General features: G+C 45.7%; 2 protein-coding genes across 5 annotated transcripts; both read right to left on the reverse strand.

Moving 5' to 3' along the window:
* Positions 1-4,154: 4,154 nt before the first annotated feature.
* LOC6899504 (flocculation protein FLO11-like) lies at positions 4,155-7,768 on the reverse strand. 3 transcript variants are annotated; one of them, XM_033376425.1, is made up of 3 exons: positions 7,664-7,768; positions 5,648-6,474; positions 4,155-5,581 (listed from the first exon to the last, which is right to left on the reverse strand). In XM_033376425.1, the coding sequence occupies exons 2-3, from the start codon at positions 6,449-6,451 to the stop codon at positions 4,520-4,522; spliced, it is 1,866 nt and encodes a 621-aa protein (XP_033232316.1). In that variant the 5' UTR covers positions 6,452-6,474; positions 7,664-7,768; the 3' UTR covers positions 4,155-4,519. The 3 variants fall into 3 exon arrangements, with proteins under 3 accessions (XP_033232316.1, XP_033232314.1, XP_033232315.1); XM_033376423.1 differs by having other exon boundaries at positions 4,155-6,474; XM_033376424.1 differs by having other exon boundaries at positions 4,155-6,466; positions 7,664-7,728.
* Positions 7,769-9,653: 1,885 nt separating this feature from the next.
* On the reverse strand, positions 9,654-13,202 carry LOC117185596 (flocculation protein FLO11-like). Of its 2 annotated transcripts, none has more exons than XM_033385727.1 (3): positions 13,098-13,202; positions 11,086-11,912; positions 9,654-11,020 (listed from the first exon to the last, which is right to left on the reverse strand). In XM_033385727.1, exons 2-3 carry the CDS (start codon positions 11,887-11,889, stop codon positions 10,019-10,021), a joined length of 1,806 nt encoding a protein of 601 aa, XP_033241618.1. In that variant the 5' UTR covers positions 11,890-11,912; positions 13,098-13,202; the 3' UTR covers positions 9,654-10,018. The 2 variants fall into 2 exon arrangements, with proteins under 2 accessions (XP_033241618.1, XP_033241619.1); XM_033385728.1 differs by having other exon boundaries at positions 11,086-11,904; positions 13,098-13,174.
* Positions 13,203-13,222: the final 20 nt, after the last annotated feature.

Genomic DNA, 13,222 nt, shown 5'->3' on the forward strand with positions numbered 1-13,222 from the left:
ATATATCTGTAATGGCATATTTGCTTGGCGTATCTCAGAGTCGACCTCCGCCGCACACCCATACACCTGACGACATCTGAGACTTGCATTAAATGGTGCCACAATCTGCTCCCCGCTGCTGGAAAGGGTGGAGGCAGTGGGGGGGCTCTCCAGGGCACTGTTTGCCTATTTGGCGGCATTTATGGGTTGTACGTATCATTGATTGGTTATCAATGCAGGCAGCGGTATATGAATTATTCACACTATTCAGCAAAGCAACGGAAAATGTTATGCAAATGAGACCAGGGAACGGAAGAATCTATTGAACTGATGAATATTTTCATTTCACAGAGAGACTTTCGTAGCGGTTTCTTAACAGACTTTCTTTCCTGAATAATAATCTGTTAGCCGGATATCTATTGGCTTATCCTTAAGCCGGAAATTATGCCTTGGCCTGCAATTTTCATTTTGTCGCTTATGTTGTCGAGTGTCGTGTTTGGGGGTTCTAAAACCCAAACCCCAAACCATCTCTTCCTCTCTTTGGCTCTCGAGGGATCTGCCTGGACAACTTCGTTAGCAGCTGCGACAGATTCCTTTGAGCTTTCAGCTTTCTTTACTCAATGGACATCCGGTGATGTTTTAATAATTTAATTTTTTTCCATTTTGCTTTGCCTTTTTGTTTTACTTTTTCTGGTTATTTTTGCCTTTTTGGTTGCACGCAGCTCTGAGAAGACTTCATCGTCCATCGGGTGGGACGTCCATTGGGAACAGCTGAGGCTGAGGCCATAGGCGGACGGACTGGTTCCTGGTTCTTCTGTTGCTGCTGGTGCTGCTGCTTCTGCTTCTGACCAAAAGCATTGAAATTCAGCGAAGCAGAAACTTGGCAAACAAAACCGGATGCGTGGCGGCAGTGGCGGGGTGCAGTAGGGAGTGGGGAGTGGGGAGTGTGGAGTTTGGGGGGGAGGATCTGTGGGAGAAGACGTCTTCAAGTTTAAGTTGCCCGGAAATTGTCTGTTGTAGCGATATCCTGCAGCGTTTTTATATTCGCGTTATGAACTTGTGTCTGTCTCTGTGTCTCCTGCCACTCGCTCTCCTTCTCCCTCTGGTGTCTCTGTGTAAGTGTGGATGGATTAATGGTACGAACGTCTGCCGCACGCGCTGACCCCAAAGCCAAATCCCAGTACCCCCCTCCCCCCCATTATTTTTCTCTTTCTCTATTTTCTGCCACTGTGTCTGCACCTCACCTTTGGCCTCGTCATTCCCTGGTCATCATAATTTTGCTCCATTTTGTCTGTCTGTTTGTTTGTTACTTTCTTTTCCTTTTTTCCCGCATCGCATCGCCGTGTGCGTGTCTTGCCAAAGTTTTAATTAATTTTCATATTTTGCGCAGTGTCCGGCGGAAGGGTCGGGTCGGGAAGTGCTCGGAAATTTCCCTTTTTGCGGACTGGGTCCTTGGGTCCTTGGTTCCTTGAAGTTTTGTTTGATTTGCCGTCGACGAATATATAGTTTTTATTTATTTAGCAGTTCACTTTATAGATGAACTCCTAGGACCCGAGGAAATTGTCATGACTTCTATTGGATTATTCATTTTTATTTAAACTCTTTTTGTGGCACGTGCTTCAACGCATACAACCCGAAAATCGTGGCCAGAAATGGTGAAAATCTGCCAGAGCAAAACGGATGTTCATTTGGCATTTTGGCTACCCGCACATTCACACTCGCATTCACATTGGCACTCACACTACCATTCACATTCACACCGGATGCCACAGGACAAGAAAATGCTCACGAAATTGTTTATCGAAGCGCATGCGGCAGAGAGGTGCACATTAAATGGCAAAATTCTTAAACGCGACGCACTGACTCTCAAATCTCGTTGCGTTCTGTCCATCGTCGTGAATGTCGTCGTCGTCGAGGTGCACTTTATGATGTCTATTCCTTGCCGCACAGCTTTGCCCCTCTGCGCTGCCGCCACAGCTGGCATTCAAGTCGCGCTTGGTCGAACGTGGGGGAGGACAGCTTTATCTGCGGCTAAAGTGGCTGATATTTTTGGGTGGAAACACAGCACAGCAGCTGCCACACACACACACACATACACTTGTAGAAGCAACCGCACACAGAGGCACAGTATCAGTTGAAGCTTCCGCTCTGATGCTGCACAGTGGGTCAATGCAGGCGCGAGAGCTGAAGGGAAATTAATATGATAATAAATAATCAAATATGATTCGATTTGTTTACCTATTTCTATCCACATTTTTCATATTCTTCAGTTTCTTCTCTCCTTCAATTTCCATTTGGAGTATATGGAGTATCAATCTTTCATATATCAACGCATATTTTCTACCAATTTTTGTGTACTTTTGATCACTGTCCATGGGGTACTATCTGCAGCAGTTGCATGCTGTCTGGGTTTAGTTTGTTGGCTCTCCGTCTCCACTCTCTTTTCCATCCCTTCCTCATGTCGTGTGTGTTAAAGACAGGGGATGCCTTCTCTGGCTACTCCGTTGATCGCAGCGCTTTTGTCGTCATCAGGCGGCCGACGGGCGACGGCATCGCCATCGTTCCTGGTCATTGTCCTTCGTCCTGCGTCCTTATCGCAGAGACGCTTGCAAGCCGCTGCTGACTCTAAATAATCCTTTCCATGCGACACGAAAAAAAAAATAAAAGAACACACACAGTGGCAGTAGAAAGTGGTAGCCGCCGCAGAGGCAACGCGTTCAACGGGGCACGGGGCCCGGGTGGAGGGAGAGGAGGAGCTGTAAAATCCAAGTTAGTGCGCATAAATCAAGCCTTTAAAACGTGCCTCGCAACCGAAATGTCCGCCAAGGATGCATACGCTCAGCTCCGTGTACATCCTCTGCGCTCTCTCTGCATCGTCTCTCCCCCGGCGATGCTCCACTGCTCTGATGCTCTGGTGCTCTTCTGCTCCACTCTGCCACAGCCACAACGTCGTCGTCGTCGTCGTCGTCGTCGTCCTCGTCGTCGTCGTAGCCGCCATCGACGTTGGCCCAGAAGTTGTGGCGGTTCAGTTTTCCGTATGCAATTTTATGCAACTGTGGCACATCCGCCATGCCGCGTGCCCCATGCTGCATGCCCCGCTACCCCGCTTGCTGCGGTCGCATGTCTGAAATTGTTTACAACTGCATAAAATTTATAATCTTCAAGAAATATTTATTTATTCTTCACTATTCATCACAATGCGACCGAAGAAAAGGCGCTCAGAAATCAGAGCAGCCATTGTCGAATATATCGAAAAACTAGACACATACATATGCCAGGATTCTCCACCCCACAAATAATCAGTGAACTCATGTCCATCAAGTGTCTGTTAATTGGATACATACAGACACGAAATTGATGCCCTGATTTGTTCGTAATTATTATTTAAGCATTTATAATCTTTCTGTCATGGTCTGCTGCCCTCTCAGGGCTTAAATTTTAATTGAATTTCAATTGATGGCAGAAGCAACAATGCAATATCTTAGAAAATGTATCTGTTAAATACATGAAATCCCTTCTTGGGTGTAAATCCAATAATAATTGCATTTCGGTTTTAAGCATTTAAGTCAATTTCCTAATAATAATTAAGTGAAAAAATGAATGGGCCTGAATTGTGGTATCAAAATCAAATTAAATATTAAAGCCACTCACTCGAAGGACACTCCACAGCCACTTGTGTTGTCCAAACACAGACAGAAACAAGCGGGGCAAACTTCAAAGCCCTTCAGCTGTCGATGTCCAAGGAAATTGCACTCTGAGAGAAACCAGAAAAATCCCTTGAAATCTTTTGTCAAAGCTTTCCCAAAGTCTTTGCTTTGCTTTGCAATGGAGTAAGTGAAAACATAGCAGAGAACGGAGAGCGGAGATTTTTCACCGCGCTTACAGCATTTCCAGGATGAAAACGAAAGTAAAAACAAATGAAAGTCGTGCAGGGGAATATATTAAAACGAGAGAGAACTCCTTTGACCCGAAGGAGCACAGCTAAAAGCAGTCGCTGCATTATATATATTCAGTATATAGGTACAGAGAATTCTGCAGAACAAAACTCTACGGTTTTACAGCGTTTACAAGTTGATCAGCGCCCAGTGATGGATTCCTACATCATGTTTTGAGCGCTTATGCATACCTTACTAAGTCCCACTGCCTTCACACGAAAACGCTTCTTTTTGGTGCAATTGCAATGTTTACAATGTTCACAACTTTTATTTAAATGAATGCAAAAAATCAAGGATTGAAAAGAATTAAGAATTTGATTTAACCACAAATTGTCAGTTGATAGTTAATACACACGTCATTTATACTGTATTGTACATACTCGAGTGTCCAAATAGACAGTCATCTATGTATATAATTTCATAACTCATTCGTGTGATGTATTTAATGGTTATCCGAATGTCAAGTATTGGAATCAATTATACGAATAGAAAATTAAAAATGTTGTCATACAAACTTTCAGTGTTCTTTTGGGACTATAAATGTATAGTATTCAAATGTATTATCTCAAGCATGCGTCAAGGTTTATTCGGACTCTCGGATTGCCTTACATGCCCAAAATGTCGTCAAAATCTTCCTTCAGCAAGCCCGATAAGTCATCGGCTGCGATGGTACCAGCGGTCTCCGTATACTCTTCTGAACCTTGGGTTCGACGCATTTCCTGCTCTTGCGGATCGGCTACCACATCAGCCATGCTTTTTTGGGCGTTGGCCAAGGGAAGGCTCCGTTTCAGGGAAAGGCCGGGCCCACCTGACAGGGGGGACCCGGTGGCCGGCTTGGGCTGCAAGAGGCCTTTGAGAGCCAAGCCGGGCGGCGGGGGCTGCTCCTGGCTGGCGGATACGCTACCTGTCGACTTCCTCATCTTTCTGTCGTGTGGGGCAGCGGCAGCTGCTGCTTGGCCAGCTATAGATCCGGGGCCAGGTGCGACGGTCCTGGAGTAGCGGGGCCGCTGGTAGTCTGGGACCATGCCCGGGTCGGGGCTCCGGCGACGCTTGACTTCATCCGTGAGATTCCTCATGTTTGTGTTGCCGGGTTTCGGACCCAAAGTCAGCATGGGCTCGCAGACGGAGAATTCACTGGGCTTTGTGCGTACCTTGAGGGGTCCGTGCTTAGCGAGCAACACCTGTGGTGGGGTCGAGCCGAATGGGGTGTTCATCGGGGAGGCGCCCTCTGTGACTTTCCTGGATCCACCCATAGGAGCCCGGGAAACACGACTGACGCTGGCCCCGGAACAGTTGCTGGCGCTCTTCTTGCCCAGCTCCTCCGTGGGGCTATTAACACCGAGACTGACGATCGTGACCGCGCCGCTCGGCTTGGCGTTGCGCCCGATCTCCTTCTCCTTCTCCTCCGGAGACGTGACCACGTTTACTACTTTGCCCTGTGTGGTGGTGCGCCGAATGACGTAGCACGGTTGTGGAACTGGCACAGGAGCTGGGGTTTTGGGTTGAACCACCGGGCGCAGAGTGTCCGCGACGACAGGCAGAGGAGTGGACTTTGAGATTGCGTCCGAGCGCTTGGCGGAACAAACCAGACTCGCTAGCTCTCGCATCAGGCGCATCTCACCATCCGAGACGTCTTCAAAGCCAGAAGGTGTATTAATGTTGAAGTGCTGTAGCTCCTCAGCATTTGGGAAGTCAGTGGCATCATCAAAGGTTTCTATTAAGGAATGGAGTACCTTTTTCTTGAAGTTTAACTTCTGGCGGGGATTCATTTCCGCCATCTGTGGGCGTACAATCTCTAAAAAGTGCTGATCAGTGAATATGTCCAGGCGCTCTGTCTGCATTTCTTTCTCGCCTCTGGATTTTACTGTCACGAAAGAGCTAGTCGTGGTGGTTCCCACTTCAGCTCCGACCGTGCTCGCCAATGGACTGGCAGTCACCTGGCTGCTGCTTGAGACTGTGGGCGTGGAGGGCACAACCACGGTGGACGCCGTCATAGAGCTGGATGTGGAGGCAGGGGTTGCCTTGGCGAATGGTTTTAATGTTGAAACTTGGCTTGAGCGTGGTGGTAAAGCTTTAACCGAGACTAAGCCTTGACTGCTTGGCTTTGGACTTGAGACTGGGATCTTGCCAGTTCTGCCCACGACGCTACCGCGACCCGAAATGGTAATGCCTGGCTTGGACTGTGACGTAGCCGTAGTCGGAGCTTTTGGACGTGGATAGATATCGTCCACTGGTCGATCTGAGTTTGCATATTTATTGGTAGCTGCTGTTATAGTCTGCCTCCGAGCCTGATTCCTGGTGGTCATACACTTGGGCACTGGAGTCATCTTCACTGGGGATGTTGGGGCACTACGAGCGGCAGCCAGAGTCAAGGACTTATCGCGCTTCTGTCTGGTCAGACGCTGTTTGGTGCCAGCCTTCTTCATTGGAAGCTGCTGGACTCCGCCTACTCCTTTGGCACGAACGGTGCGATATGGGCAACGGCCGATGAGGCTGCCGCTGCCAGAGCCGCTCAACTCGTTGGTGCTGCATTCCATTGTACAGCGAATACACTTATACACTGCAACATTTTGGGGCGAGAAAGAGATAGACATAGGTGTATATAATATTTTGTATATTCGTATATTTGGAAAGATGTATAAGGCACGAGACGGTCGCGATAAAGATAGTGCTGTGGCAGGTGACAGCATTTCCCTGATTGGTGCAGTAAAGGTTGGCACTGAAACACCCCCTTAATAATCGCAATTCGCGATCTTCTATAGTAAACCATTAATCAACCTCAAATGCGCATTGCAACCTCTGATAGCCTTAAAATAGGGGTAGTCTGATCGTCAGCAAAACTGAACGCAATAGTCAAGTCGAAGAAGGTACTTTCAAAGCTCCTACAGCCTTTTGGGGGTTTTCCTTACATATAACGAATATTACAGAAAAATGCACACCAATATTTAGTTACTCCCCATTCTACAAATTGCAAGATCAAAGGGTTAATACAAACCAACAGACAGACGGTCATGGATACATCAGCATGCAATAGGAAACGCTATCACCGCTACAAAATTTAATCGAATATTGGCGGTTAAAGACTCGGCATTCATACAGACATAGACGTACATAAGTCCGTCTACTCGGCGGTCCACATTACGTTTTTCCTATTTGCCGAATTCAACCGAAAACCATTAAAAAACGAGCGTGAACATTGAGTTGGAAAAGTTCACTGGAAAAAAAACGTGGCTTCTAATTGGAAAAATATACATATGTATGTTTTCTTAAAAATAGCAAGTGGCAACATTGGTTTAATAGGCAGCATTATCCTACGTTTCCAATTTATGTAAATGTTCGAAAATATTTTAGTGTTAGATAAATATTGAGCGACAATATTCCAATATTATATGAAAAGAACCGAACCTAAAACATTTGGAAGCGAAGCACACACAGACACACACCCCTGCAGACGCTTGTGGCGCTAATGGCGGCAGCCTGTGGCAGCGGAATGACGAAACTCTGCTGCAGAGGAGACGAAAGGTGAGAGCAGGCGGAACTGTGCTAATCCGTACAGCGCAGACGCACCCATCTCTCCAGGATTCACAATTTGGAATTAATAGAACGAAAAAAAAGCACACACACTCTACATATTCTAAGAAACCCTGTACTCTGCCCTTTTAGCACAAATAAAATACCATATATAAACGATTTCAACTTATAGATCACTCCGAGAGGCAGGATGTCTTCGAATAATTAAAAAAACTCACGTGACAAGATTAAGCAAGTGCATTAACTAATAAACACAACGGAGAAAAAATCCACGACTTGCACAAATCCGGGTGATAAAAAGAAAGAACATCCGATAGGCTTTGGTGATGGCCAGATTACCAGTCGAAACAGAGTTGCATTTACAAGACAATTGTATTCAAAAAGCTATTGCACCTTTAGAGACATGACATTAGGCCAACAATATACATTTTAACGAGGTGAGCAGCACAATTTGACGATTTCCCATTTATATTTTTATATATTACTAGATTTTAGAGACCACTTGGAATGCCTTTTCACGTGTCTTAAATTGTTTACTTTTAGGTTAATCATTCCACTTATAGCTGCTAAGTTTTTTGCGTAGATGATTGATATCATGATTATCATGATTGATAATATGATGTTTTCCAACACACACAGTCAGCCAGCCAGCAAAATTGGTTCTTAAAATTGCAACAGTCAATAATCTCTGCAGCAGCGTTGCTCCCAGCTTACTGGACGTATATATATCTCTCGCTCTCACTACATGATTTACCGATAAGACCGTCTCTGTTTTATAGCTAGTCTATTAGCCAAGTCTAATGTCATACAGCCAGAGCAGCGCCAAGAGGTGCGAAGATTGCAACGGGCACCACAATTAGATATAGATTTGAAACTATTAAGCTAACTTTAACTAGTGATGTAAAAACATGTTTTTTTTGCCGATTTTTGCCGATTTTTTACGGTGTTTTTGCCTGTACCGAGGTTGAGCGATGCGTCGATGTTTTGCAAAACATCGATCAATTATTTTCAAATCTGTAAGCAGCAAACACAGCAATGCCTGCCTCATTTGAAAGCAATCCTTCGTGTTTTTGGGACGGTATGAAAAGTACCTATCCTAATTTATACAAAATTGCAATGCAATTTCTGACGTTAATGGCATCTTCTGGGTGTATTTTGAACGGGTGTACTCAGCGGCTGCTAACATATTAAATTGAAAACGTAATAGACTTTAACTTGTGCGACTAAGTCGTATTTTGATTTTTGCAAAGCATTGACAAATAGTACTTATTCGAAATATTAGTTATCTCTGATCCACAATGATATGTAAAAGACTGTTATGAAAGCATAATGTTCCTTTGTTGAATATTCGTTTTATAATCAAATGGGAAAGATTTTAAACATCGGTCATACATCGACGCATCGAAGAATAAATCCGATGTATCAATCCAACATCGATGTTTGATTTTGACAACATCGATGGACATCGACATCGATGTTTTCATTCAAATTTACATCACTAACTTAAACTACAACAACACAACAACACAAACAATTTTAGGTAATTTTTCCCAGTGTAACCGTATATTGTAAAAATATCAATTAATACGAAAAAATACTAAAATTGAATAAAGCGTTTGGCTATTTTGTGGCGCGCATTGCCAACAGAGCATAAAATTACAGAGAAACTGAATTCTGATGATATTATAAAGGAGCTTTCCATAATGAACGCAAGAAAAGTAATATATTGAATGCGAGCGCTGTGAAACACTGATCCGACTCTACTGTTTCCGCACAATTCTCGCTGGCCAACCTCTTCCCGTAACTTCCGTGATCCCGATCATATAGAGGCGCCTGCTTCTCCACCGAACGCAACAGCTTCATATTCGACAAACACTTTTATTCCAGCACAGAACAGAGAATCTCCCCCCGCCTAGAGCATTTCCATGATGGGAACGAGAGTGAAAACAAAGGAAAGTCGTGCAGGGGAATATATTAAAACGAGAGAGAACTCCTTTGACCCGAAGGAGCACAGCTAAAAGCAGTCGCTGCATTATATATATTCAGTATATAGGTACAGAGAATTCTGCAGAACAAAACTCTACGGTTTTACAGCGTTTACAAGTTGATCAGCGCCCAGTGATGGATTCCTACATCATGTTTTGAGCGCTTATGCATACCTTACTAAGTCCCACTGCCTTCACACGAAAACGCTTCTTTTTGGTGCAATTGCAATGTTTACAATGTTCACAACTTTTATTTAAATGAATGCAAAAAATCAAGGATTGAAAAGAATTAAGAATTTGATTTAACCACAAATTGTCAGTTGATAGTTAATACACACGTCATTTATACTGTATTGTACATACTCGAGTGTCCAAATAGACAGTCATCTATGTATATAATTTCATAACTCATTCGTGTGATGTATTTAATGGTTATCCGAATGTCAAGTATTGGAATCAATTATACGAATAGAAAATTAAAAATGTTGTCATACAAACTTTCAGTGTTCTTTTGGGACTATAAATGTATAGTATTCAAATGTATTATCTCAAGCATGCGTCAAGGTTTATTCGGACTCTCGGATTGCCTTACATGCCCAAAATGTCGTCAAAATCTTCCTTCAGCAAGCCCGATAAGTCATCGGCTGCGATGGTACCAGCGGTCTCCGTATACTCTTCTGAACCTTGGGTTCGACGCATTTCCTGCTCTTGCGGATCGGCTACCACATCAGCCATGCTTTTTTGGGCGTTGGCCAAGGGAAGGCTCCGTTTCAGGGAAAGGCCGGGCCCACCTGACAGGGGGGACCCGGTGGCCGGCTTGGGCTGCAAGAGGCCTTTGAGAGCCAAGCCGGGCGGCGGGGGCTGCTCCTGGCTGGCGGATACGCTACCTGTCGACTTCCTCATCTTTCTGTCGTGTGGGGCAGCGGCAGCTGCTGCTTGGCCAGCTATAGATCCGGGGCCAGGTGCGACGGTCCTGGAGTAGCGGGGCCGCTGGTAGTCTGGGACCATGCCCATGCCCATGCCCAAAGTCAGCATGGGCTCGCAGACGGAGAATTCACTGGGCTTTGTGCGTACCTTGAGGGGTCCGTGCTTAGCGAGCAACACCTGTGGTGGGGTCGAGCCGAATGGGGTGTTCATCGGGGAGGCGCCCTCTGTGACTTTCCTGGATCCACCCATAGGAGCCCGGGAAACACGACTGACGCTGGCCCCGGAACAGTTGCTGGCGCTCTTCTTGCCCAGCTCCTCCGTGGGGCTATTAACACCGAGACTGACGATCGTGACCGCGCCGCTCGGCTTGGCGTTGCGCCCGATCTCCTTCTCCTTCTCCTCCGAAGACGTGACCACGTTTACTACTTTGCCCTGTGTGGTGGTGCGCCGAATGACGTAGCACGGTTGTGGAACTGGCACAGGAGCTGGGGTTTTGGGTCGAACCACCGGGCGCAGAGTGTCCGCGACGACAGGCAGAGGAGTGGACTTTGAGATTGCGTCCGAGCGCTTGGCGGAACAAACCAGACTCGCTAGCTCTCGCACCAGGCGCATCTCACCATCCGAGACGTCTTCAAAGCCAGAAGGTGTATTAATGTTGAAGTGCTGTAGGGAAGTGCATTTGGGAAGTCAGTGGCATCATCAAAGGTTTCTATTAAGGAATGGAGTACCTTTTTCTTGAAGTTTAACTTCTGGCGGGGATTCATTTCCGCCATCTGTGGGCGTACAATCTCTAAAAAGTGCTGATCAGTGAATATGTCCAGGCGCTCTGTCTGCATTTCTTTCTCGCCTCTGGATTTTACTGTCACGAAAGAGCTAGTCGTGGTGGTTCCCACTTCAGCTCCGACCGTGCTCGCCAATGGACTGGCAGTCACCTGGCTGCTGCTTGAGACTGTGGGCGTGGAGGGCACAACCACGGTGGACGCCGTCATAGAGCTGGATGTGGAGGCAGGGGTTGCCTTGGCGAATGGTTTTAATGTTGAAACTTGGCTTGAGCGTGGTGGTAAAGCTTTAACCGAGACTAAGCCTTGACTGCTTGGCTTTGGACTTGAGACTGGGATCTTGCCAGTTCTGCCCACGACGCTACCGCGACCCGAAATGGTAATGCCTGGCTTGGACTGTGACGTAGCCGTAGTCGGAGCTTTTGGACGTGGATATATATCGTCCACTGGTCGATCTGAGTTTGCATATTTATTGGTAGCTGCTGTTATAGTCTGCCTCCGAGCCTGATTCCTGGTGGTCATACACTTGGGCACTGGAGTCATCTTCACTGGGGATGTTGGGGCACTACGAGCGGCAGCCAGAGTCATGGACTTATCGCGCTTCTGTCTGGTCAGACGCTGTTTGGTGTCAGCCTTCTTCATTGGAAGCTGCTGGACTCCGCCTACTCCTTTGGCACGAACGGTGCGATATGGGCAACGGCCGATGAGGCTGCCGCTGCCAGAGCCGCTCAACTCGTTGGTGCTGCATTCCATTGTACAGCGAATACACTTATACACTGCAACATTTTGGGGCGAGAAAGAGATAGACATAGGTGTATATAATATTTTGTATATTCGTATATTTGGAAAGATGTATAAGGCACGAGACGGTCGCGATAAAGATAGTGCTGTGGCAGGTGACAGCATTTCCCTGATTGGTGCAGTAAAGGTTGGCACTGAAACACCCCCTTAATAATCGCAATTCGCGATCTTCTATAGTAAACCATTAATCAACCTCAAATGCGCATTGCAACCTCTGATAGCCTTAAAATAGGGGTAGTCTGATCGTCAGCAAAACTGAACGCAATAGTCAAGTCGAAGAAGGTACTTTCAAAGCTCCTACAGCCTTTTGGGGGTTTTCCTTACATATAACGAATATTACAGAAAAATGCACACCAATATTTAGTTACTCCCCATTCTACAAATTGCAAGATCAAAGGGTTAATACAAACCAACAGACAGACGGTCATGACTACATCAGCATGCAATAGGAAACGCTATCACCGCTACAAAATTTAATCGAATATTGGCGGTTAACGACTCGGCATTCATACAGACATAGACGCACATAAGTCCGTCTACTCGGCGGTCCACATTACGTTTTTCCTATTTGCCGAATTCAACCGAAAACCATTAAAAAACGAGCGTGAACATTGAGTTGGAAAAGTTCACTGGAAAAAAAACGTGGCTTCTAATTGGAAAAATATACATATGTTTTCTTAAAAATAGCAAGTGGCAACATTGGTTTAATAGGCAGCATTATCCTACGTTTCCAATTTATGTAAATGTTCGAAAATATTTTAGTGTTAGATAAATATTGAGCGACAATATTCCAATATTATATGAAAAGAACCGAACCTAAAACATTTGGAAGCGAAGCACACACAGACACACACCCCTGCAGACGCTTGTGGCGCTAATGGCGGCAGCCTGTGGCAGCGGAATGACGAAACTCTGCTGCAGAGGAGACGAAAGGTGAGAGCAGGCGGAACTGTGCTAATCCGTACAGCGCAGACGCACCCATCTCTCCAGGATTCACAATTTGGAATTAATAGAACGAAAAAAAAGCACACACACTCTACATATTCTAAGAAACCCTGTACTCTGCCCTTTTAGCACAAATAAAATACCATATATAAACGATTTCAACTTATAGATCACTCCGAGAGGCAGGATGTCTTCGAATAATTAAAAAAACTCACGTGACAAGATTAAGCAAGTGCATTAACTAATAAACACAACGGAGAAAAAATCCACGACTTGCACAAATCCGGGTGATAAAAAGAAAGAACATCCGATAGGCTTTGGTGATGGCCAGATTACCAGT

This window comes from Drosophila pseudoobscura, chromosome 2 (genome assembly GCF_009870125.1).
Source record: "Drosophila pseudoobscura strain MV-25-SWS-2005 chromosome 2, UCI_Dpse_MV25, whole genome shotgun sequence".
Classification (NCBI taxonomy): domain Eukaryota; kingdom Metazoa; phylum Arthropoda; class Insecta; order Diptera; family Drosophilidae; genus Drosophila; species Drosophila pseudoobscura.